Source organism: Arachis ipaensis, chromosome B8 (genome assembly GCF_059453495.1).
Source record: "Arachis ipaensis isolate K30076 ecotype BB chromosome B8, ASM5945349v1, whole genome shotgun sequence".
Taxonomy (NCBI): domain Eukaryota; kingdom Viridiplantae; phylum Streptophyta; class Magnoliopsida; order Fabales; family Fabaceae; genus Arachis; species Arachis ipaensis.
In genome coordinates this window covers 32655539-32681819 of record NC_142443.1, presented here as the reverse complement: position 1 = coordinate 32681819, position 26281 = coordinate 32655539, and the positions used below count along the sequence as shown (strand labels likewise).

General features: G+C 42.9%; 1 protein-coding gene across 1 annotated transcript; it reads right to left on the bottom strand.

The window, feature by feature from the left end:
- Nucleotides 1-9727: 9727 nt before the first annotated feature.
- LOC148547636 (uncharacterized) lies at nucleotides 9728-10288 on the bottom strand. Its single transcript, XM_088495520.1, has one exon. The coding sequence runs from the start codon at nucleotides 10286-10288 to the stop codon at nucleotides 9728-9730; it is 561 nt and encodes a 186-aa protein (XP_088351646.1).
- Nucleotides 10289-26281: the final 15993 nt, after the last annotated feature.

Genomic DNA, 26281 nt, shown 5'->3' with positions numbered 1-26281 from the left:
TAAAGACAACTGTCCGATAAAGGTGAAAATGCGATTCACCCAAAGGACGATCTAGAGATGACAACCACTTTCTACAAATCGGCAAAGATGAACACAGAATAATGTAAGAAGTTATCGAAAGTGATCTAAAAAAAGAACCTGACGAGGTCTTACAGATTGCTAAAATAATAACTTAAAGACTAGTCGAACATTAAGAAGTCGAACTAAGTCAACCCAAGTTATAAGTAAACCCTGGAAAGAGGTCTGGCCAACCCTATTAAAGAGGATTACTTTAACTTAGAAGGGCCCGACATAACAAAGTCAGCCCAAAACGAAAAGTTATACAAGTAGTCCCTGAAAGAGATCTGACAAAGATCCAAGAAAGAGGACTACAAAAAAATAACTTAAAGAAGACTGACATAACCAAGTCGGACTCCTACTACTAAAAAGTTATCAAAGTAATCCCTGAAAGAGATCTGACAAAGATCCAAGAAAGAGGATTACAAAAAAATAACTTAAAGGAGACCGACATAACCAAGTCGGACTTCTACTACTAAAAAGTTATCAAAGTAATCCCTGAAAGAGATCTGACAAAGATCCAAGAAAGAGGATTACAAAAATAACTTAAAGAGATCGACCTAACGAAGTCGATCTCCTACAAAATAAAAAGGTAATAAAAGTAATCCCTGAAAGAGACCTGACAAAGTTCCAAGAAAGAGGATTACAGAAATAACTTAAAAAGGGGACCAGCGCAAAAGAACCACCGAGAAACAAGTTGGACCCGTAAGTCACAACCTCAAAGGATCCGAGCTACAAACAATAAAACAAAGAAATCCAAGGAGGTCGAGATGCAAGATTTCAAACATCAGTAGAAAACAGAAAAGATGCCAAGTCAAAAAACTACTTCTTTTACTCTACAAAAGTGATAAGGCCTGGAAGGCAACCAAAACCCACCGTGAAGGGATAGCGAGCTACCTTTTGTTTTTTCAAAATAAAAAGTTGCTAAACAAAGCAACTAGGAAATGTCAGCAATTAAATAAAAAGTTTTAAAAGCCCACAAGCCGGGCCAACTACATATCCAGAAAGAGATCAGCAAACATCAGGAGCCTTCTTGGCAGCATCAGGACAAGGAGAAGGAGGACGAGTTTGGATTGGCACAGCGTCCACAGTTCCATCCTCCCGGTTCAGAATCTGGCAATCCAAGTCGGGCGCAACCGGAGGAGCAGAAGAGGTCGACACCTTTACAAAAGACGCAGGGGGAGGAGCAACCTCATCATCAGGGACAATCTTGCCATCCCTGACAATGTTATCCAGGCTAAAGGGGGTGAGATCGGCCTCGGGAGCAATGACTCGAACTTGCTCCTTCAAGTTCTCGTAAGCAGCAGTCACCCTGCCAACGAGATGACTTTGAAGCTCAGAATAATCTTCCCGGACATTGTCGAGCTCCCCCCTCAGGCGCATCATCTCCCGATAGGATGTAACGTGACTATCCTTATGCATCATGGCTGTGTCCTCAGCCAATCTCAAAGAAGCTGCCAGTGATTGAGAACTCGCCTTCTCGTTCTCTAAGTCCTTCTCCAGCTTGGCTACCTTTATCTCAAGTTCCTCCTCCAACTCCCTCATCCAATCAAACTCTTGTTTTGCCTCCTCTATAAACGCTTTAGTGGCATGGAGAGGGAGATTCTGAGCAGTCCGATATATGGCAGCCGCCATATACGCCATCTTTACGTGATTTCGGGCTATAAACTCCAAGTGATGGAGGATGGACACATCGTCCATGGAGAGGGCGCCATAGGGACCGATTTGCTGATCCACAAACTCAATGGCATTAAAATCAGGATCATCGAGATCGAAGGGCTCAGCTGTTTTTTGTTTTTTATTGGGAGGAGCAACAGATGGAGCGGCAGAAGTGGGGCAAGGATCCACCAAACGGACTCGGGGTGTAGGGATCACCTTCTTCACCCCAGGAGAACTCGGCACTGATGGCTTCTCGCGCACTTGGGAGGACCCCTCCCCAGCCGCCTTGGCCGCAATATTTCTGGCAGCAGTCGCCCTCTGCGCCCTCTTAAAAGCTTTCATGGATTCATTATTCTTCATTGCCTCTGCAAATAAAACAGAAATTAAGGTACAAGTCGGATAAGTCGGAAAGACAGCTACAAGCAACATAAACAGATAATAAAGGAAACATAAGATACCCAGTTCAGTTTGAAGAAGAGAAGGATTGGTTAGAAATTTCTTTGTGTCAAGATAGGGAGGATGACCCCAGCGTTCTTCCAAGACAGTCACAAAAGCTCGCTCAGCCTCATCCAACATTTCCCACGCATATCTGGAGACCCTCACATCTTTTTGCCATTCCAAGGGAAAAGCAGGTTCGTCATTTTCATCCAGAAAAAAGGGCCGAGCTCCTTCAACAGCTCGGACCTTAAAAAAGTAGTTTTTAAAATCACGGAATGACTCGTCAAACATGGAAAAGACCTTCTTTCCCTGGGTAGAACGAAAGGAGACCCAAGCCGACTTCTTTTTTACCACACCAGGCTTAGTCAAGACAAACAGATAGAAAAAGAGAGATTGGGAAGCAGGAATGCCAAAACCATTGCACAACAATTGGAAAATTTTTATGAAACCCCAGGAGTTGGGGTGAAGTTGAGAGGGGGCAACATTACAGGACCATAACAGGTCGGTTACAAATTGAGTAAAAGGAATGGTGATACCCAGCTGACCGAAGAAAAAATCATAAACATAAAAGAAAGGGCGATCATCAACAACCCGAGTAGAAAAGCAGACTATCTCATCAGAAGAAGGATGGACAAGCACATAGTTCTTCTCATCGCCGGGATTACTACAAACACTATGAAACTGCCTATGTTGCGCACAAAACTCAGAATCAACTAGAGAGACACACATAAGAACCATCGAGTCCACCCAATCGGCTATACCCTCAGGAACCTGGGAAGGCATCTCTACAATGTTATTTCGGGAAGACATGAGGCCAACTAAATCCTACAAAAAGAAAAGGAGAACGGATTACTCAAAAACATCTCGGACAAAGGCAAAACATCTCGACGGGCGAATACACAGAAAAGGAAAAACCCCAAGACTCAAACTAAAAGTCCTGGGGTATCCTTTGGAGGCAATAACAAAGCAAGGTATCAAGGAAAATCTACTTACGTTCCGGCATCTCGCAAACAAGAATAGAAGATCTCAAACAGCAAGCATTTTTCATAGGAGAAAGACAAAACACAAACAAAACAGAAAGTCATCTTCCTATAGTCTATCAGCAAGAAACAACATCAAACATACCAGGCAAAAATCGTCAAAGATGCAACCTTTTTTTAGAATCAAACAAAATTATCATTCCAAAGCTTCAAAATCAAAAGCATTTCACAACATGCAAAAGCCCTAAAGGTATCAAGCAAAGCGAAAAAAGGTCATGCGAAAGACGAAGAAATTACGAAACGCACAGTGATCAGGCACAGCAAAAAGCAGAAAGATCCAAACTTTTCCCAAAAACAGACACAAAATGGCGCAGAGGGAGGAAGAAAGTAGAACCAAACCTGGAAAAACGAGAGAAAGCTGCAAAGAAAAATAGAGAAGCGGAAGGCAAAATTCAGAATCACCCCTTCTCCCACGAAAAAGCAAAATCACAAAGCAACATCGCTGAGCTGAAACGCAAAAACTGCAGGCGGAGGCTTCAGAAAAATCAAAGTAAAAAGTGAAAAATGAGAAAAGGGAGAAGTTACGAAGAAGAAGTGAAGAAGAGAAACCGTTTTTTGATCGAGAAATTCAAAATAAAAGCCAAGAGAGAGTGGGGGCAATTAAATGCCAATTAAATGCGGATATTAAAACCACTTGCGTTCCCAAAAAAAGTGCTGATATAAAAGCGCGCGCTTTTAGAGAAAAACGTTCTACATTCAAAAGCTGCTACAATAAGGAGTCGACAAAATGCTTGAGTTCGACTTCGCTACGAGAAGAACCGAAGTCGAGGACTCGACCTTAAGACCGAGCTCAAGCAGGGGCACTGTTCATACCCTGGGTCGAGCTATCCGACCTGGGATGATCGACGACAAGGTGACCGACCTCTTCAGGTCAAGCGGACCGACTTCTTCTTAAAGAACTCTGCCAAATCGACAAGAGAGCCCAATAAAGGGCCCGGGTAGAGGAACACGATTCAAATCCTAAGGCAGCGCAAGCCTATAGAGATAAAAGCGGTTCCATTGAAGATACGCTGACCTCAACTCAAAGATAAAGATAAGATAAGATAACCAACTTATCTTATCCAAAGGGTCACATCTCACCATTATAAATACACTGGAGCACCCAGGTATAACTCATACTCTGATTCTACATAAAAACCTGTTTAATACCCATGCTAACTTAAGCATCGGAGTCTCTTGCAGGTACCCCCCACCATCCGGTCACGAAGAATCAGTAGTGCATCCAGTCCTACAGGTTGGACACGATAGCTCTGGCCGTCCCTACCAGCCGGACACATCAGCACCAACAAGTACCAAAGATCTCGCCCGAGATCGACCTCCAGTTTCAAGTAACCCTCGGAATAGGTATCATCTCAGGACATGACGATCCCATGGTCATCACCATCATACTGGCAAACGCCAATCTCCACCACACATTAATAGACCAAGGGAGCTCTGCCGACATCTTCTTCTAAACTGCCTTCGACAAGCTCGGCTTAGAAGAAAAGGAGCTTAGAGCATACCCTAATAGCCTGTTCGGACTGAGAGATACCCCAGTACAACCACTGGGATACGTGTCACTACATACAACCTTCGGAAAAGGGAACCAATCCAGAACACTCAAGATAGACTACATCGTGGTCAACACGAGTTTGGCCTACAATGCCTTAATAAGTCGAATAACACTAAATCAACTCGGCGCAATAGTCTCAACTCCACATCTATGCATGAAATTCCCAACTACAGAAGGGATAACTACGATAAAGGCAGATCAAAAGATGGCACGCCGCTATTATAACGAAAGTCTAAACCTCAGAGGCAGAGGAGAAGAGTTCCATACAATTGAGCTTGGTGGAGTTTAGAGACGAGAAGAACTCCATCCACAGCCCGAAGGTGAAGTAGAGAAAGTTAAGATCGGAGACACCTCGGACAAAACAACTAATATTGGCACGATCCTAAAAGGAGACGCAAAAGAATTACTAGTACAGTTCTTACGAGATAATGTCGATCTCTTCGCATGGAAAGCTGCAGACATGCCTGGCATAGACCCCAAGCTAATGTGTCACAAGTTGGCGGTCTATCCAGGATCTCGGCCGGTACAGCAGAGACGAAGAAAACTTGGGCCAGAACGATCCCAAGCTGTGGAAGAACAGGTACAGGCACTACTAGAGGCAGGATTCATAAGAGAAGTCAAGTACCCACTATGGCTAGCTAACGTCGTATTGGTGAAAAAATCAAATGGAAAGTGGCGAATGTGCACCGATTACACCGATCTCAACAAAGCCTGCCCTAAAGATCCTTATCCACTCCCAAGTATTGATGCTCTGGTGGACGCCTCATCCGGATATAAATACCTCTCATTTATGGATGCATATTCTGGATACAACCAAATCCCCATGTATCCACCAGATTAAGAAAAGACCTCGTTTTTAACACCAAAAGCAAATTACTGCTACATTGTGATGCCTTTCGGTCTCAAGAATGCGGGAGCTACTTATCAAAGGCTAATGAATAAAGTCTTTTCAGATCATATCGGAAAAATCATGGAAGTCTACGTGGACGACATGTTAATAAAGACACAAAGTGAAGAGACATTATTGTCCGACCTGGCCCAAGTATTCGACACTATAAGGAAGCATGACATGCGACTCAATCCCGCAAAATGCACCTTTGTAGTAGAAGCGGGCAAATTCTTAGGTTTCATGCTCACACAAAGAGGAATTGAAGCAAATCCAGACAAATGCCAGGCCATACTCAACATGAAGAGCCTAACTTGTGTCAGAGAGGTACAACAACTTAACGGGAGATTGGCATCCTTATCCAGATTCTTAGCAGGATCAGCAATAAGATCTCTCCCCTTCTATGCCACTTTAAGGAAAGGAAAGAAGTTCGATTGGACAATGGAATATGAGCAAGCCTTCCAGGATTTCAAAAATTTCCTGGGACGACCACCTATCCTAACTCGACCACGAGAGGAAGAACTACTCGTATTGTACCTTGCGGTAGGAAGTCGGGCAGTAGCCTCTGCACTGGTTCGAGATGACGAGAAAGGGCAACAACCTGTATACTTCACTAGTAAAGCGCTGCAGGGATCCGAGCTGAACTACCAAAAAATAGAAAAGTTTGCCTATACTCTCATACTGACATCTCGATGACTTTGTCCGTACTTCCAGGCTCACACCATTAAGGTTCGAACTAACCAGCCCATAAAAGGGATATTGCAGAAGACAGATCTAGCAGGCAAAATTTTACAATGGGCAGTCGAGTTATCTGAGTTCGACCTCCAATATGAAGCTCGGACAGCCATCAAATCACAGTACTTGGCCGACTTCATTGCAGAATTCACAGATACCCTGGAAACCCCCACAGAATGGAATCTCTACATGGACAGTTCCTTAAATAAGACTAGAAGCGGCGCAGGTGTGATAATAGAAAGCAACCAAGGAACCCAAGTTAAGCTTTCCCTTAAATTTGGGTTCCCGGTTTCAAACAACCAGGCCGAATATGAAGCGTACTAGCTGGTTTGAAGCTGGCTAAGGAGGTTGGAGCTCAAAAACTCAACATCTTCAGCGATTCATAAGTAGTCACCTCACAAATAACAGGGAGCTACCAAGCCAAAGATCCCACCATGAAAAAGTATTTGGATTAAACCAAGGAACAGCTCGGACAACTCGGGGAATATAAGATCTGCCACATACCCCGCAAACAAAATGCCCGAGCTGACGCACTCTCAAAATTAGCCAGCACCAAACCAGGAGGCAATAATAGAAGCCTCATCCAGGAAATGCTACAGAACCCATCAATCTCGGAAGAGGAAAAAGTCCTAGCTATAACAAGTCAGGATCAAGGATGGATGACCCCCATAATTAATTGCCTCAAAACAGAAATACTCCCCACAGATGAAAAGGAGGCAAAGAGGTTAAAACAGGAGGCTCAGTACTACACTATCATAAACGACACCCTATACAAAAGAGGGATTTCAATACCACTATTAAAATGTGTGCCGACCTCCAACACAAGGGAAGTTTTAGAGGAAGCGCACAGTGGCATTTGTGGTAATCATCTTGGAGCACAAGCTCTCACCAAAAAAGTACTCTGGGCGGGATTTTATTGGCCAACTCTACAAAAGGAAGCTACAGAGTTCATAAGGACATGCCCACCATGCCAGAAACATGCCTACTTTCACATCGCCCTGCCAGAAAAGCTCATCAGCATAACTTCACCTTGGCCATTTGTAAAATGGGGACTCGATCTTCTCGGACCTTTCCCCCAAGGATCAAGACAAGTTAAATTCCTCATAGTAAGGGTAGACTATTTCACAAAATGGATCGAGGAAGAGCCCCTAGCCAACGCCACTGCTCAAAGAAGCCGGAAATTCCTATATAGGAACATTGTCACAAGGTTCGGGGTTCTATACTCTATCACCACAGACAATGGTACTCAATTCACAGATGCAGGCTTCAGAAAAGTAGTAGCCGACTTGAACATAAAGCACCAGTTCACCTCCGTCGAACTTCTTCAAGCCAATGGACAGGCTGAAGCTGCCAACAAAGTCATATTGGCTGGGTTAAAACGGAGATTACAAGACGCAAAGGGAGCTTGGGCTGAAAAACTTCCACAAGTCCTATGGGCATATCGAACGACGCCACATTCTACCACAAAGGAATCACCCTTCCGATTAGCATACGGAACGGAAGCAATGATCCCAGTAGAGATCGAGGAAGGGTCGCCTAGAGCGGTTCATTACAATGAGGAAGCCAACTCCCAACTTCAAAGGGAAGAGCACGACCTACTTCCTGAAATCCAAGAAAGAGCTCGGATCAAGGAAGAAGCACTAAAATGTCGAATGGCTTCCAGATATAATCAAAGGGTAGTGCCAAGAGGTTTCGTTGAGAATGATCTCATCCTAATCCGAAATGATATTGGAACAACTCGACCCAGAGAAGGAAAGCTGGCAGCAAACTAGAAAGGACCCTACCAAGTCATAGAAGTACTTGGGAAGGGCTACTACAGACTGTCCGAACTCGATGGACAAGAGCTTCCCAGATCATAGCACGCCTGCAACCTAAGAAGGTACTATAGCTAGAGAAGGTAAAAGATCTCATCATAGGATGCACTCTTTTTCCTGAAAAGGTTTTTTAATGAGGCACCAAGTTGAGATTCAGAAATTATCCGACTTAAAGGGATGAAAAACTCCCGCATGTATATATTTGCACTTTCTTTTGAATAAAATATATTTTAGATATTCTACAAATTCTTAAGACGCATTAATCTGAAGCATTCATCGTCTGATTATAAAGCAACAGATCGGCAGAAAGTGAAAAACAGATTCACTGCACGATCACGATAAAGACCAATAGAGATGAAAATGCGATTCATCTAAGGGTCGACCAAACAAAGATAGAAACCACCTTTTACAAATCGGCAAAGATGAACACAGAATAATGCAAGAAGTTATCGAAAGTGATCCGAAAAAAGAACCTGACGAGGTCTTATGGATTGTTAAATAATAACTTAAAGACTGGCCGACGTTAAGAAGTCGGACCAAGCCAACCCAAGTTATAAGTAAACCCTGGAAAGAGGTCTGGCCAACCCTATTAAAGAGGATTACTTTAACTTAGAAGGGCCCGACATGACAAAGTCAGCCCAAAACATAAAGTTATAGAAGTAATCCCTGAAAGAGACCTGAACAAGGTGAAAGAGGATTACAAAAATAACTTAGAAGGCCCCGACATGACAAAGTCAGCCCAAAACATAAAGTTATAGAAGTAATCCCTAAAAGAGACCTGAATAAGGTCCAAGAAAGAGGATTACAAAAATAACTTAGAAGGGCCCGACATGACAAAGTCGGCCCAAAACATAAAGTTATAAAAGTAATCCCTGAAAGAGACCTGACAAGGGTCCAAGAAAGAGGTTTACAAAATAACTTAGAAGAGATTGACATGAAGAAGTCGGTCTCCTACAACAAACAAGTTATAGAAGAAATCCCTGAAGGAGACCAGACAAGGGTTCAAGAAAGAGGATTACAAAAATAACTTGGAAAAGACGACGCAAAGAAGTCGGTCTCCCACAAACAAGTTATAAAAGTAGTCCCTGAAAGAGACCTGACAAAGGTCCAAAAAAGAAGACTACAAAAATAATTGGAAGGAGGACCAACGTAAAGAAATCGGTTAGGGATTGCTAGAAATAAATACAAGTAAGAGCGAGAAAACTGAAATACAAGTTGGATCCATACATCCACGACCTCAAAGGATCCAAGCTACGAGCAATAAGTACAAAGCAATCCAAAGAGGTCGAGCAGCAAGGCTCCAGCATTCTCAAAACCCAGAAAGGTGCCAAGACAAGTGCAAACAAGCATGATATAAAATACAATACTACAACAAGCCTCAGAGACAGGCCCAAAAGCTTGAAAGCTACTTGTTGTTTTTTCAAAATAAAAAGTTGCTAAACAAGCAACCTGAAGGAGTATCAACAGTCAGCAAAACACTCAAACTACAAAATAAAGAGTTTAAAAGCCCACAAGTCGGGCTATCTACACAAATATCCAGGAAAATTCAGCTAAAATTAGAAGACTTCTCGGCAGCATCAGTCTGGGGTGAAGGAGGGCGAGCCTGGAGAGGCACTGCATCCACCGTACCGTCGTCCCTATTCAGAATTTGACAATCAGGATCTAATTCTGGACGAGCAATCCCAGCAGGAGGAACTATAGAGGTCGACACTTTAGCAGCAGGCGCAGAAGGTGGTTCGACATCATCATCATCTTGGTCGTCGGGGATAATCTTACCATCCTTCACAATGTTGTCTAAGCTAAAGAGAGTAAGATCAACCTCAGGAGCAAGAACTTGAACCTGCTCCTTCAAATTATCATAAGCAGCGTTCACGCTGCTGACGAGGTGACCTTGGAGCTCGGAGTAGTCAACTCGGGCAGACTCCAACTCCTCCCTCAGACGTATCACCTCCCGATAAGATGTGACATAACTATCTTTATGCCTCAACGCAGTGTCCTCGGCCAATCTCACAGAAACCGCCAGGGCAAGAGAGCTAGCCTTTTCGTTCTCCAGATCCTTCTCCAGTTTGGCTACTTTCACCTCAAGCTCCTCCTTCAAGCCCTTCATCCGATCAAACTCTTGTTTGGCCTCCTCCATGAAGGCTTTGGTGGCATAGAGAGGAAGATTTTGAGCAGTCCGATACAAGGTAGCCCCCAAATGGGCCATCTTGATGTGGCTCCGAGTTATAAAATCTAAATGGTGAAGGAGCGAAACATCATCCATGGGGAGGACACCATAAGGACCGATCTGTTGGTCAACAAACTCCACCGCATCAAAGTCAGCAGCGTCAAGGTTGAAAGGCTCAATTGTTTTTTGCTTCTTGTTAGGCGGAGCACCAGAAGTAGCTGCAGAAGACTGTGGAGGGTCGGCCCAGGAGAACTCGGCACGGGCGGCTTCACCTGAACTTGAGAAGATCCCTCTCCCGTCGCCTTGGCCGAGATATTTTGAGCAGCAGCAGCCTTCTTGGCCTTTTTTAAGGCCTTCATGGAATCATTGTTTTTTGACATCTCTGAAAATACAGAACCAACCACAGTAAAAGGTCACAATCACAAAAAGAATAAGCAAAACTAAGAAAGAAGTACAGAAACAAGTCAGACAGTACCCAAAGCAGTTCGAACCAAAGATGGATCACTCAAAGATCTTTTTGTATCAAGATGGGGTGGTTTCCCCCATAAATCTTCAAGAACAATTACAAAAGCTCACTCAACCTCCTCAAGCATCTCCCATGTATAGCGAGACACTCTCACATTTTTCTGCCACTCTAGAGGGAAAGCAGGCTCGTCATTCTCGTCAAGAAAAAAGGGGCGAACCCCCTCAACAGCACGGACTCTAAAGAAATAATTCTTAAAGTCCTTAAAAGACTCATCGTACTTGGTAAAAACTTTGTGACCCTGGGCCGACCTGAAAGAAACCCAGGAAGCTTTCTTTTTGGAAGAACCTCCAGGCTTGGCAGAAACAAAAAGATAGAGGAAAAGAGTCTGAGAAGGTGTTATGCCTAACTCTTGGCAAAACAGCTGGAAAATCTTGATAAAATCACAGGAATTTGGATGAAGCTGGGATGGGGCAATGTTACACGACCACAACAAATCGGTCTCGAAAGCAGTAAAAGGAAAAGTAATGTCCAACTGGCTGAAGAAATATTCATAGGCATAGAAAAAGGGACGCTCCCCCTCGACAGAAGTAGGAAAACAAACCCTCTCGTCAGAGTCGGGTGCCACAAGCTCATAATCTCTCTCTCTCTCTCGGGCACCACCACCACAAACCCTATGTCGTTTTCTCAGCTCTACACAAAAATCAGCATCCACCACAGAGACACACATTAAGACAAGGAAGTCCAGCCAATCAGACATCCCCTCGGAAACTTTAGAAGACATCTCTACAATGTTATTGCGAGAAGACATGAGGCCAACTAATCCTACAATAAGAAAAGAAGATTGGATTACTAAAAAACACTTCGGACGAGGGGCATAACAACTCGACTAATACGATACAAAAGAACGAAACAGAAAAGAAAAACCCCAAGACTCAAGCCAAAGTCCTGGGGCATCCTTTGGAGGCAGTAACAAAGCAAGATTTCAGGAAAAATCTACAGCTCACGTCCCGACAAGAAAAGAAGATCTCAAATAACAAACGTTTCAAAAAAGGAAAACACAAAGTCATCAAAGCCACTATCTTCCTACAGTCTATCAGCAAAGAGCATCGCCAACATCAAACATGCCAAGCAGAAATCGTCAAAGACACAACCTTTTTCAGAATCAAACAAAATCATCATTCCAAAGCTTCAAAATCAAAAGCACAAAAAGAAATGGTGATAACATGCAAGCATCAAACAAGAGGAAACGCGAAAAGGTTCACGCAAAAGACGAAGAAAACCCCAGAACACGCATTACAACAGCAATCAGGCACGGCAAAAGCAGAAAGATCCACACTTTCTCCAAAATCAAAACTTTCTCAAAATCAGATATGAAAAAAGTGACACAGAAAAGAGAAAGGAAGAAAAACCAACCTGAGCGAAGAAGCCTCGAAGGAGATTGAAGACGGAGAGACGGAATCACCCAGAAAAATTGCCAAATGATGCCACAACTCAAGAAATACAAAAGGCGAAAACAAGCGAGAGAGTAAAAGAGAAGTTACAAAGACAAATAAAGAAGAGAAACCGTTTCTGTGAGCAAATTTCAAAATAAAAGCCAAGGGAACGGGGCAATTAAAACCAATTAATGTAGGTATTAAACCCTCGCACGTTCCCAAGAACAGAACGCTACTATAAAAGCGCGCGCTTTCAGAGGAAAACGTTCCACATTCGAAAATTCTACAAAAAGAAAGAAGTCGACAAATGCTCGAGTTCGGCTTCACCAGAGAAGGATCGAAGTCTAAGACTCGACCTCAAAAAGAAAGACCGAGCTCGAGCAGGGGCACTGTTCACACCCTGGGTCGAGCTATCCGACCCAAGATGTTCAGTGACAAAGTGACCGACCTCTTCAGGTCAGGTTATCCGTCCTCTTCTCAAAGAGGTCGGCCAAATCGACAGGAAAGCCCAATAATGGGCCCAAATAGAGGAACACGACCCAAATCCAAAGGCAATCCAAGCCTATAGAGATAAAGGCGGTTCCCTTGAAGATAAGCTTACTTCACCAAAATAAGATAAGATAAGATAAGATAACTAACTTATCTTATCAGAAAGGTCAGCCCACACTACTATAAATACACTGGAGCACCCAGGTATAACTCATACTCTGATTCTACTAAAAACCTGTTTAATACCCATGCTAACTTAAGCATCGGAGTCTCTTGCAGGTACCCCCCACCCTCCGATGATAAAGGATCCGCAGTGCAGTCAATCCCACAAGTCGGACGCGACAGCTCCGGCCACCACCCACCAGCCGGACACGTTATCTCCGACCAGTACAGAAGATCTCGTCTGAGATCGACCTACAGTTTCAGGTAACCCTCGGAACACATGGTATGCGACTTAATCCCGTAAAGTGTACCTTTGCAGTAAAAGCTGGCAAATTCCTGGGTTTCATGCTAACACAACAGGGAATTGAGGCAAACCCGGATAAATGACGGGCTATACTCAACATGAAAAGTCCAACCTGCGTCAAAGAAGTACAACAACTCAATGGAAGACTGGCATAAGATCTAGTCGGATCGGCCATAAGATCTCTCCCCTTTTACGCCATACTAAGGAAGAAAAAAAGGTTTGAATGGATAGCAGAGTGCGAAAAAGCCTTCCATGATTTCAAAAACTTCCTGGGACAACCACCCATCCTTACCTGGCCCCGGGAGGGAGAACCACTCATATTATACCTCGCAGTGGGAAGTCGGGCAATAGCCTCACCACTAGTCAGAGAAGACGAAAAAGGGCAACAACCCATCTACTTCATCAGCAAAGCCCTACAAGGGGCTGAACTAAACTATCAAAAGATAGAAAAGTTCGCCTATGCCCTGATACTAACTTCTCGAGAACTTCACCCATATTTTCAAGCTCACACCATCAAAGTTAGGACCAACCAACCCATAAGAGGCATTCTACAGAAGACAGACTTAGCTGAAAGAATTCTACAGTGGGCAATCGAGCTATCTGAATTTGATCTCCAATATGAAGCTCGGACTGCATTAAGTCTCAATATTTGGCCTACTTTATTGCTGAATACACTGACACCCCGGGAACTCCTACAAAATGGAATCTCTATGTAGATGGCTCTTCAAACAAAACTGGGAGTGGTGCGGGTGTGATAATAGAGAGCGATCAGGGGACCCAAATCGAACTCTCCTTAAAATTCGAGTTTCCTGCTTCAAACAACTAGGCTGAGTATGAGGCATTACTAGTTGGTTTGAGGCTGGCCAAGGAGGTCGGAGTTCAAAAGCTCATCATCTTCAGCGACTCCCAAGTAGTCACTTCACAAATAGTAGGAAGCTACCAGGCTAAGGACCCTACCATGAAAAAATACCTGGACAAAACCAGGGAACAACTCGGACAACTCAGGAATATGAGGTTCACCACATACCTTGGGAACAGAATGCTCGAGCTGATGCACTCTCAAAATTGGCCAGCACCAAACCAAGGGGCAATAATAAGAGCCTCATCCAGGAAACACTGCAGAACCTATTAATTTTAGACGAAGAAAAGGTCCTAACCATATCAGGTCAGGATCAGGGATGGATGACCCCCATAATCAACTACCTCATGTCAGAGACGCTCCCTAGAAATAAGAAGGAGGCGAAGAGATTAAGACGAGAGGCACAACACTACACCATCATAAACAACATCTTATACAAGAGAGGGATTTCAACACCCCTATTAAAATGCGTGCCGACCTCTAACACAAAAGAGGTTCTAGAAGAGATATACAGTGGCATATGTGGAAATCATCTTGGGGCACAAGCTCTCTCAAAAAAAGTACTCCGAGATAGGTTCTTTTGGCCGACTTTGCAAAAAGAAGCAACCGAGTTCGTTAAAGCATGCCCACCATGTCAGAAACATGCTAACTTTCACATCGCCCCACCAGAGGAGCTTATTAGCGTAACATCACCCTGGCCATTCGCAAAGTAGGGACTTGACCTCTTAGGACCATTTCCCCAGGAATCAGGACAAGTCAAGTTCCTCATCGTAGGGGTAGAAGCCGGAAGTTCCTCAATTCACGGACACAGGCTTCAGGAAGTTGGTAGCAGACTTGAAAATAAAGCACCAATTCACATCCGTAGAACACCCCCAAGCTAATGGACAAGCAGAAGCAGCTAACAAAGTCATATTGGCTGGGCTAAAATGGAGATTACAGGATGCAAAGGGAGCCTGGACTGAAGAGCTCCCACAAGTCCTATGGGCATATCGGACAACTCCACACTCCACCACAAGGGAATCGCCTTTCCAGTTGGCAAACGGAATTGAAGCAATGATCCCGGTAGAAATCGAACAAGGATCCCCTAGAATGATCTACTACAATGAAGAGGCCAACTCCCAAAATCAAAGGGAAGAGCTCGACCTACTTCTAGAAATCCGAGAAAGAGCTTGGATTAGGGCAGAGGCGTTAAAATGTCGAATGGCCTCAAGATACAATCAGAGAGTCGTCCAGCGAAGTTTCACCAACAACAATCTCATTTTAATCCGAAATGACATCGGAACAGGTCGGCCAGTAGAAGGAAAGCTAGCAGCTAACTGGAAAGGACCCTACCGAGTCACAGAGGTACTGGGAAAAGTCTACTATAGGATGTCCGAACTCGAGGGGCGAGAGTTACCAAGGTCATGGCACGCTTGCAACCTAAGAAGGTATTATAGTTAGGAGGTAATAAAAGATCTTAGGACAAGGTGCACTCTTTTTCCTGAAAAGGTTTCTTAACGAGGCACCAAACTAAGATCTACAAAATTACCTGACTTAGAAGGATAAGCGTTCCGAGGGTTACCTGAAACTGTAGGTCGATCTCGGACGAGATCTTCTATACTGGTCGGAGATGACGTGACCGGCTGGTAGGTGGCGGCCAGAGCTGTCATGTCCGACTTGTTGGACTGGCTGCACTGCTGATCCTTCGTCACCGGAGGGTGGGGGGTACCTGCAAGGGACTCCGATGCTTAAGTTAGCAAGGGTATTAAGCAATTTTTTAGTAGAATTAAAGTATGAGTTATACCTGGGTGCTCCAGTGTATTTATAGTAGTGTGGAGTGACCTTTTTAGATAAGATAAGTTAGTTATCTTATCTTATCTTATCTTATCTTATCTTTGGGAGAGGTCAGCTTACCTTCAAGGGAACCACCTTTATCTCTATAGGCTTGGACTGCCTTAGGATTTGGGTCGTGTTCCTCTATTTGGGCCCTTTACTGGGCTTTTCTGTTGATTTGGCCGAGCTCTTTGAGAAGAGGTCGGATAGCCTGACCTAAAGAGGTCGGTCACTTTGTTATTGAACATCCCGGATCGGATAGCTCGACCCAGGGTGTGAACAGTGCCCCTTCTTGAGCTCGGTCTTCTTTTTTGAGGTCGAGTCCTTGACTTCGATCCTTCTCTAGTGAAGCCAAACTCGAGCATTTGTCAATTTCTTTCCTTGTAGAAATTTTTTGAATGTGGAACGTTTTCCTCTAAAAGCGCGCGCTTTTATATCCACGCTCTGTTCTTGGGAACGTGCGAGGGTTTAATACCTTCATTAATTGGTTTTAATTGCCCCGTTTCCCTTGGCTTTTTATTTTGAATTTTGCAATCAGAAACGGTTTCTCTTCTTTGTTTTTGTAACTTCTCCCTTCACTCTCTCGCTTTCTGTTTTTTCCTACATTTTGCCTTTCTTGCGTTGCGGCGTCATTCGGCGATTTTCTGGGCGATTCTGTCTTTCCATCTTCAATCTCCTTCAAAGCTTCTTCCTTCGTTCAGGTTGGTTTTTCTTTCTTTGTGCTTCTTTTGTTATTTTTTTCTTCGGTTCTTGGTAAAGTTTTGGTTTTGAATGCATGTTTGGAAAGCTTGAATCTTTTTGCATTTTTCGTGCTCGCTTGTCGCTGTGCTGCATGTTTTTCTGGTTTTTTATGAACCTGTTTTACTTTGCCCAGAAGGTTGCTCCTTTTGATGACTTTTGCTCTGTTGATGATTTTATTGATGATCCTTTGTAGAAAGTAACGATTTTTTCTAGTGGCTTGTTTGTTTGCTTTTTTGATAAGCTGAGACTGCGAACTTTGGAAGGTAGTTATTTCGGATTTGTTTGATTTGTAGCTTTCTGGGATGCTACTTTTTTGAGAAAGGATTTTTATCTGCGAGCTTTAGTTTTGTAGGTTTTTCTAAGTCCTTGTTCCCTGACTACCTCCAAAGGATGCCCCTGGGCCTTCTGAGTGGGTCCCGGAGCTTTCCTTTTGTTGTTTGTGCTGAGTCTGCAATCTGCTATTTTATTTTTGCTGCCCGTGTTATCTGTCTAATCTTGAGTAATCGTAGTAATTCGTCTTTTCTTTGGTTGTAGGACTAGTTGGCCATGTCTTCTCGCAAAAATATTGTAGACATGTCTTCTAAAGTTCCTGAGGGGATGTTCGATTGGTTGGACTCCCTTGTCTTAATGTGTGTTTCTGTGGTGGATGCTGAGTTTTGTGTAGAGCTGAGAAAACACCATAGGGTTTGTGGTAGCGGTGCCCAAGAGAGGGATTATGAGCTTGTAGCGCCTGATTCTGATGAGAGGGTTTGTTTTCCAACCTCGGTCGAGGGGGAGCGTCCCTTCTTTTATGCCTATGAATATTTCTTCAGCCAGTTGGACATTACCTTTCTTTTTACTGCTTTTGAGACCGACCTGTTGTGGTCGTGCAACGTTGTCCCGTCCCAGCTTCATCCGAATTCCTGGGGTTTTGTCAAGATCTTTCAGCTGCTTTGTCAAGAGTTGGGTGTCATACCTTCTCAGGCTCTTTTCCTCTATCTTTTTGTTTCGGCCAAGCCCGGGACTTCTTCCAAAAAAAAGCTTCTTGGGTTTCTTTTAGATCTGCCCAGGGACATAAAGTTTTTGCCATGTATGATGAGTCATTTAAGGATTTTAAGAACTATTTCTTTAAAGTTCGAGCTGTTGAGGGGGCCCGCCCTTTTTTCCTTGATGAGAATGATGAGACTGTGATGCACGGAAAACTTGTCTCTCAACAAATCTCCCTTCAGCAAGTGTACCGAAGTTGTCATCAAGTAAAAACTCACAATAGAGTGAGGTCGAATCCCACAGGGATTGATTGATCAAGCAACTTTAATTAAAAGAATGTTCTAGTTGAGCGAATCTAGAATTTGGGTTGAGAGTTGCAGAAAATAAAATGGCGGGAATGTAAATAACAGAAAAGTAAATGCTGGAATTAAAGGACTGGAAGTAAATGACTGAAAATAAAATGCAGAATTGTAAATGGGAATGGGGATTTGATCATAAAAGTAAATAGCAGAAATTAAAGAGAATGGGTAAGATCAGAGATGGGGAGTTCATTGGGCTTAGGAGATGTTGCAATTCTCCGGATCAAGTTCATTTTCATCTCTTCCTCAATCAATGCACTCATTGATCTCCTTGGCAATCTTAAGTGATTGAATTACAATTTCTTGCAATTCAATCTCTCAAATCTTGATCAATAGCCAATTCCTTGGTCAATTGCTCATGAGAAGAGATGAAGTATGGTCACTGATTATACCACATGCATTTCCCAAATCAAGTGTTGAGAGGGTTATAGTCACATACCCATAAAAACCCAATTTGGTCCAGCATGAGAAAGCATTTATAGCTTGATCTCTTCATTCCTCTTTCAAGGTTCAAAAGAGATCCAAGTTTGAATAGCTTCTCTTCCAAGATAACTACTCAATTGGATGAAGATCGAAAGCTTTCAAGTAAAATCAAGAGTAAAGATAGAAGAAGAATAATGAAAATTAGTATTGATCCATTAAATTACAACAGAGCTCCCTAACCCAATGAAAGGGGTTTAGTTGTTCATAGCTCTTGAAAATGAAAACAAAGATGGAGAATACATCATAAAACTAGAAATTGCAAAGAAAGTAAAATACAGAGAGTAGTTCTCTTTTTCCCAGCCTTCCAGAACTCCTTCTCAATTCAAAGCTACTCCTATATATACTACTCTTCTCAGCTTCCAGTGTGATACTTCAAGTCTTGGGCCTTTGGATCTTGAGTTTAAAGCAGTTCCTTTCTTTATTTGGGCTTGGCTTTACTTGCAGAGAGAAAGTGCGAAGTGGGCGGAGACTTTAGTTCAGGACGTTAGGGGTGTTAATATTTAGTGAGAATATAAGTTCGAGAACGTTAGTGACACTTAACATTGTCACTAACGTTCCGATGCACCCCTTTGCCTCACGTTAAAACCCACGTTAACTAGGTTAACGTGGCTTTTAACGTTGCCTTGTGAACCTTCGAGAACGTTAGTGACACTCAACATTATCACTAACGTTCCAGTGTGCCTCTTCTTGCTTCACGTTAAAGCCCACGTTAACTAGGTTAACGTGGCTTCTAACGTGGCCTTTGCCATCTTTCGAGAACGTTAGTGACATTCAACATTGTCACTAACGTTCCTATGTGCCCCTAGGTCTCACGTTAGAGTCTACGTTAACTAGGTTAACGTGGCTTCTAACGTGGCCATCCCTAGCCATCCCAACGTTAGTGACAATGTTGAGTGTCACTAACGTTGGCTCATCCTTCATTCCTCATCGTTAGCTTCCACGTTAACCAAGTTAACGTGGAAGTTAACGTGACTCTTGGGGGTTGTGTGGTTGTTTCAACGTTAGTGACAATGTTGAGTGTCACTAACGTTGTCGACAACTCTTCATCCCTTACGTTAGTTCCCACGTTAACTGATGAGCGGATAATTTATACGCTTTTTGGCATTGTTTTTAGTAAGTTTTTAGTAGGATCTAGTTACTTTTAGGGATGTTTTCATTAGTTTTTATGTTAAATTCACATTTCTGGACTTTACTATGAGTTTGTGTGTTTTTCTGTGATTTCAGGTATTTTCTGGCTGAAATTGAGGGACTTGAGCAGAAATCAGATTCAGAGGTTGAAGAAGGACTGCTGATGCTGTTGGATTCTGACCTCTCTGCACTCAAAGTGAATTTTCTGGAGCTACAGAACTCGAAATGGCGCGCTTCCAATCACGTTGGAAAGTAGACATCCAGGGCTTTCCAGAAATATATAATAGTCCATACTTTGGCCAAGAATAGATGACGCAAACTGGCGTTCAACGCCAGCTTTCTACCCAAATCTGGTGTCCAGCGCCAGAAAAGGAGCCAAAACCAGAGTTGGACGCCCAAACTGGCACTAAAACTGGCGTTCAACCCCAAGGAGAACCTCTACACGTGCCACACTCAAGCTCAGCCCAAACACACACCAATTGGGCCCCGGAAGTGGATTTATGCATCAATTACTTACTCATGTAAACCCCAGTGACTGGTTTATTATAAATAGGACCTTTTACTATTGTATTAGGCATCTTTGGTCTCAGTTTTAATCCATTGTTCATCTTAGGAGACTATTGATCATGTTTTAGGGGGCTGGCCATCTCGGCCATGCCTGGACCTTTCACTTATGTATTTTTAACGGTAGAGTTTCTACACTCCATAGATTAAGGTGTGGAGCTCTGCTGTTCCTCAAAGATTAATGCAAAGTACTACTGTTTTCTATTCAATTCATCTTATTTCGCTTCTAAGATATCCATTCGCACCCAAGAACGTGATGAAGGTGATGATTATGTGTGACGCTCATCACCATTCTCCCCTATGAACACGTGCCTGACAAACACTTCCGTTCTACATGAAATAAGCTAGAATGAGTATCTCTTAGATCTCTTAATCGGAATCTTCGTGGTGTAAGCTAGAATGATGGTGGCATTCAAGAGAATCCGGAAAGTCTAAACCTTGTCTGTGGTATTCCGAGTAGGATTCAATGATTGAATGACTGTGACGAGCTTCAAACTCGCGAGTGCTGGGCGTTAGTGACAGACGCAAAAGGAGGGTGAATCCTATTCCAGCATGATCGAGAACCGACAAATGAATAGCCGTGCCGTGACAGGGTGCGTGAGCATATTATTCACTGAGAGGAGGGGATGTAGCCACTGACAACGGTGATGCCCTTGCATAAAGCCAGCCATGGAAAGGAGTAAGACTGATTGGATGAAGATAGCAGGAAAGCAGAGGTTCAGAGGAACGAAAAGCATCTCCATTCGCTTATCTGAAATTCCTACCAATGAATTACATAAGTACTTCTATCCCTATTTTATTAATTATTATTCGAAAACACCATTATCAATTTATATCTGCCTGACTGAGATTTGCAAGGTGACCATAGCTTGCTTCATACCAACAATCTCCGTGGGATTCGACCCTTACTCACGTAAGGTATTACTTGGACGACCCAGTGCACTTGCTGGTTAGTTGTATCGAAGTTGTGAACCATGGTATTGGCACCATGTTCTTGGCGCCATTGCCAGGGAAAGAAAGAGCCATGAATTTTACATAATTAAAGTGTAATCACGATTACGCGTACCAAGTTGCTCACGTTGCCAGGGATTGTTCGAGCCTGGACATCACAATTTCGTGCACCATTAAGCAAGTTAACGTGGGAGTTAACATGGTACTTTGCATCATAGGCCAACGCTAGTGACAATGTTGAGTGTCACTAACGTTGGCTTCTCTTCCCCCCTTAACGTTAGAGGCCACGTTAACTAGGTTAACGTGGCTTCTAACATGGCCACTTATGAGTAATTGCCAACGTTAGTGACAATGTTAAGTGTCACTAACGTTGGCTCAACTTCTCTTCTCCACATTAGAGTTCACGTTAACTTAGTTAACGTGACTCTCTAACGTGGGCATTGATGGCTTTTTGAGAGTGTTATTGGCAATCACTTTTCTCATTAACCTTGCAAGTTACCTCCCTTTTTCTTGCTTCCTTTTGGTCCTGAAATCAAGCAATAAAGTGCATCAAAGCTCTAGTCCAAGTCATGAGTAATGCAACATAATAATTGTCACTAAACTTATGCAAAATCCTCATGAAATTATGTAAAATGCACAATATATGCTTGAATCAAGGCATAGGTGAATATCTACCCAAAACTAGCTTATTTCCTAAAGAAATGTATGAAACTAACCTAAAAACAGTAAAGAAAAAGGTCAGTGAAACTGGCTAAGATGCCCTGGCATCACAACACCAAACTTAAAGCTTGCTTGTCCCTAAGCAAGTACTGGAACAAGAGAATGATGAATGGAATGTCCAGAGGAATGAGTCATTCTTGTGGAAGTCATGTTACTGATTTTATGGTGGTTTCATACATAGCAACTTAGGTTCATTCCATTACTAGCTTTCAGACCTTTATCATGTCCTAAAACACCCACTTTGTTTATATCCTATGAGACTTTTATTCATTGATCCTTTTATTGTTATTTCAAGGGTTGTTTGTGTTATTTAGGCTAAGTGCTCTGTAAGGGGGCAACTCTTTAAGATAAGCTTTCAGCCAACACTCCCGAACCAGTTGGTTCAAGGTGCTAGGTGTTGAGACACCCCTAAGGACTTACTCCCTCAAGCCTATCCCCCATATATACACACCACAGGCATATAGTTTGTTTATTTTTTTTTCTTGAGACCTTGGTGTCCAGCACCTCTATGGGTTACTAAATGCTCTGTAGTGAAGGTTACTCTTGATAGTGGACTTTCAGCTGATAATCCTGAGTTAGTTAACCCAAGTTACCAGGTGATAAGGCACCCCAAAGAGCTTATTCATCCAAGTAGATCCCTCACACAGGAGCACCACAGACACTTGCCTCAAGATTAAAACCATTGATGCCTAGCCTTATTGCTTACTCTTTTACTTTTGTTTTTCACTTCCATTGTTCTTTCCCTTTTCTCTTCTTAGGATCTGGTTATTAACTTAGTCTCATGAGTGTATCCAAAGCAAAGTATTCAGGCCATATAATTGTCATCCCAGCCTTGTGGTTGAACCAACTTAGCTAACTTATGACTACCCCAAAGATTCATGAATGCACTTCCACAATATGAACTCTACTTCTGGTCTTTTAAAAACATAATCATTCTCTTCTTCAATTTGATTTAAAATGGACAAGCTTACAAGTAAATAAGGAAATGATGCATTGACATTTAAACCAGAAATCATGGACCTATTCAGAAGGAAAAATTAAAAGACAGAATTTTAAAAAGTTTAAACATAACATGGAAGCAGGTTCTATTTCATACAAGATCTTCCTTATTTAAAGCATAGAAAACGATGGACTAAAAAGAACTCCACCACCTTTCATTCATGTGGGTGTCCATGCTCCCATCCTTGTTTGTCCTCATTGTGTCTCTCTTGAGTGCTTGTACCTCCACTTCCCTTGCCTTTTCCAAGCAGCTTCCTCCAGAAACCACTATCTTCCATCTTCTTCTTGAGTGTCTCCTTTTGCTGTTTCACTTTCCTCTCTTCTTGTTCTACAAATTCTTTTTGGACCTCATCATATGTAAGGATGGCATAGTGTAGCTGATGCATATTACTGGTCATGTAGTTCAACTCGGCTTGAGTGTTTACATAGAACTCCTCCCTATGTAGTTGCCTTCCTTCATTGAGTACACTGAACTCATTGAAAGTTTTCATTTGGGCTATCTGCCGCTGGTTGAGTTCTTGCAAGTGCTTCTCTTGAATCTCTTGCCTCTCATTCACTTGGTTGATGGCTTGAGTGAGCTGGGAGTATTGTTCCTGCTGCTGCTCCATTTGTTGTTTTTGCCATGCTTCCTGTTGGCTCAGCCGATTCAGTATTTACTCTTGTCCCTCCATATGTCTCTGTCCCAAATCTTCAATGGCTCTTAGAAGGTGAGTCATATTCAAGTTGGCTGGGTCATGATGCTCTTCTTGATGATATTCCTCTTGATGAGCTTTTTCCTGGACCCTTTGCCTTCCTATATGTGGCCTTCTTAGTTGCTGAGCCGGTGTGGTATAGACCATTCGCTCGAGTGTGACTGGCCTCCCTGGGTTCACCCAGTCTGGGCTGCTGTCCTCAAATGTTACCTTGGCCTTGTTGCACAAGCGGAGAATGGTGCTGGGGTACCAAAGTCTGGCACCTGAGTTAGCTTTCTCAGCTGACTCTTGAATCCCTTCGGCAATGAGCTCATGCACTTTGATTTTCCCACCTTGTACTAAGCATTGTACCATAGTGGCTTGATTGATGTTAACCTCTGAATTATTAGCAGCTGGTAGGATGGACCTCCTTACAAGCTCAAACCACCCTTTGGCTTCAGGGTGAAGGTCTCCCCTTTTTATGAATTTTGGTCTCCCATCTAAGTACCTCTCCCAGTCAGCGGCTATGACACAGATATCTGATGCTATCTCTGAGAGCTCATCCTTATCGGGGCTTCTACTTATCCTTGCCTGATAACTCTCTTCATCAAAATGAGGTGATTTCAAGTGAAGAGCTCTTGTTATGGCACTTGGGCTGAAGTCCACCTCCCTTCCTCTCACATAGCTTTTGAAGGTTGGGGCTTTGGTCTTATCCTCTCTAACTGCATTTGCATAGAATTCTTTGATGAGGTTTCCATTGATCTTCCCCTCTGGACTGGTGAGCAATTGCCACCCCCTCTGTTCAATTTTTCTCCAAATCTGTGGTGATTCATTGGCATTGATTTGTAAGATTAACTCTGGCAATATCTTTCTGGCCCTTATCCGCTCAAATTCATGCTCATGAAAGGCAGTCTTGAATCTCTTGTCATTAAAAGGAGCACTCACCATAGGTTCCTTCCTCTTTTGCCTCTTTGAGCTTGATGATGCCATGACTTGAGTTGTTGTTTGAGGGGGTTTGCGGCTTCGGGTAGATGAAGAGTGGGTTGGTTAAAGCAATGTGTGATGAAGGGTTTAGTGTGCCAATAGAAGTGTGGAGAGTAGGGATTTGAATGTGAGGAGTGATCATGCACTAAGGTTCACTTATATAAGAAAATCATGAGTGAATGAAGGGTGTGGATTGCATGAATGTTTATTAGATGGACGGATGGGGTTGTTTATGAAGGAAAGACAAGGATCATCACTTAATGAGAGTGATTGGTTCGGTCTTCAAGGGTCTTCTTTCTCCAATGTTGCATGGCAACGTTTCCCCATGCGTTCCCTCTTGAGACATGTGTGTAGTGCTCTTCATTAAGTGGCGAAATCTCCCCCATTTAATTGTCCAATCAATCCCTTTTCATGCTTCTTTTCCTTTCCTATAAAGATTTAAAATAATGCAATTATTATCATAAAAAAATATTAACTCTACGGCTAGAATAAAATGAAAGAAAGGATTTGATTGTTTATTTATGAATTCCAACTCACTAACTAACTAACTATTGGTAGGTCCTTATATGCATTTTGGTGGCACCATGGGGTGACACCAAACTTAATTTGGAGCAATGTGATGAAAGTTTTGTTCAAAGCTCCCAAGACTAGCATGCATCTTGGCTTGCTTTGAACACCAAACTTGTTCTTCACTATATACTGCATGATAAAGATTTCACCAAATGTTTGTTAAGTTTGGGTTGAAATTCATAAACATTGATTTATTCATTATTTTAAAAACATATAAAACATAGGTTGCCTCCCATGAAGCGCTTCTTTAGCGTCACTAGCTTGACGTTTTTCCTTCATCAGAGTGGTTGGTAGTGCTTAAAGTCCTCCCCCCTTGCTGTGGACTTGTATCCATTGGTTGGATCAATGATCTCCACATGTTCCAGGGAAAGAACTCTGTTGATAGTGAAGACCTTAGGTAACTGAGATGGTACAGTAGGGAGATTAAGGGGAATATTTGGGAAGTAAGCTGAGACAACTCTATTCCCTGGAGAGAAGTCTTCCGTAGGGATCTTCTTGTTCCTCCATCCCCTTGGTACCTTCTTCTTTGTTTCTCTTGAGGTTGCCTTCCCCTTGGTGACCTCTTTTCTCCAAGAAGTTGTGATGCTGTCTTCACCTGCCTCTAGAGGTTTGGGTTCCTCCAACTTTTCCTTGAGCTGTGGCAATTGCTGTTTTCCTTGTTTATCAATTGAGGGGGTTTCAGAATGAACTGGCTGTGCTTCAGTGCTTGTCTCCTCCTTCAGTGTCTCCTTATCGTTTGTGGTTAGTTCCTTGTCCTCTTGATCTGTTTCTTGTGAGAGTTTGAAGACATTGAAGCTGAGTCTTTCATCATGAATTCTCAATATTAGCTCCCCTTTCTCTACATCGATAAGTGCTCTGGCCGTAGCTAGGAATGGCCTTCCCAATATGATTGGGTGAGTGTGACTCTCTTCCATGTCCAGAATGACAAAGTCTGTTGGGAGAAAGTACTTCGCAACCTTTAGCAACACATTTTCCACCACTCCTACTGCTTGCTTTTGAGTTTTGTCAGCCAGTCTGATGATTACATCTGTGGGCATTATCTCATTAATCTGCAGCCTCTTCACCAGGGATAAAGGCAGTAAGTTGATGCTGGCCCCCAAATCACATAGTGCTCTATCGAACATAGTTTCACCTATGGCACAAGGGATGTGAAAACTCCCTGGGTCTCTTCTTTTCGTAGGCAGCTCAGGTTGAATAAGGGCACTACATTCCTTGTTCATCACTATAGTCTGGCCTCCTTTGAGTGAGCTTTTCCTGGGAAGAAGTTCCTTC

Bases quoted from the DNA above. Each gene is read 5' to 3' on its own strand.
- LOC148547636 (XM_088495520.1), bottom strand. From the start codon at position 10,288: ATGAAGGGCTTGAAGGAGGAGCTTGAGGTGAAAGTAGCCAAACTGGAG.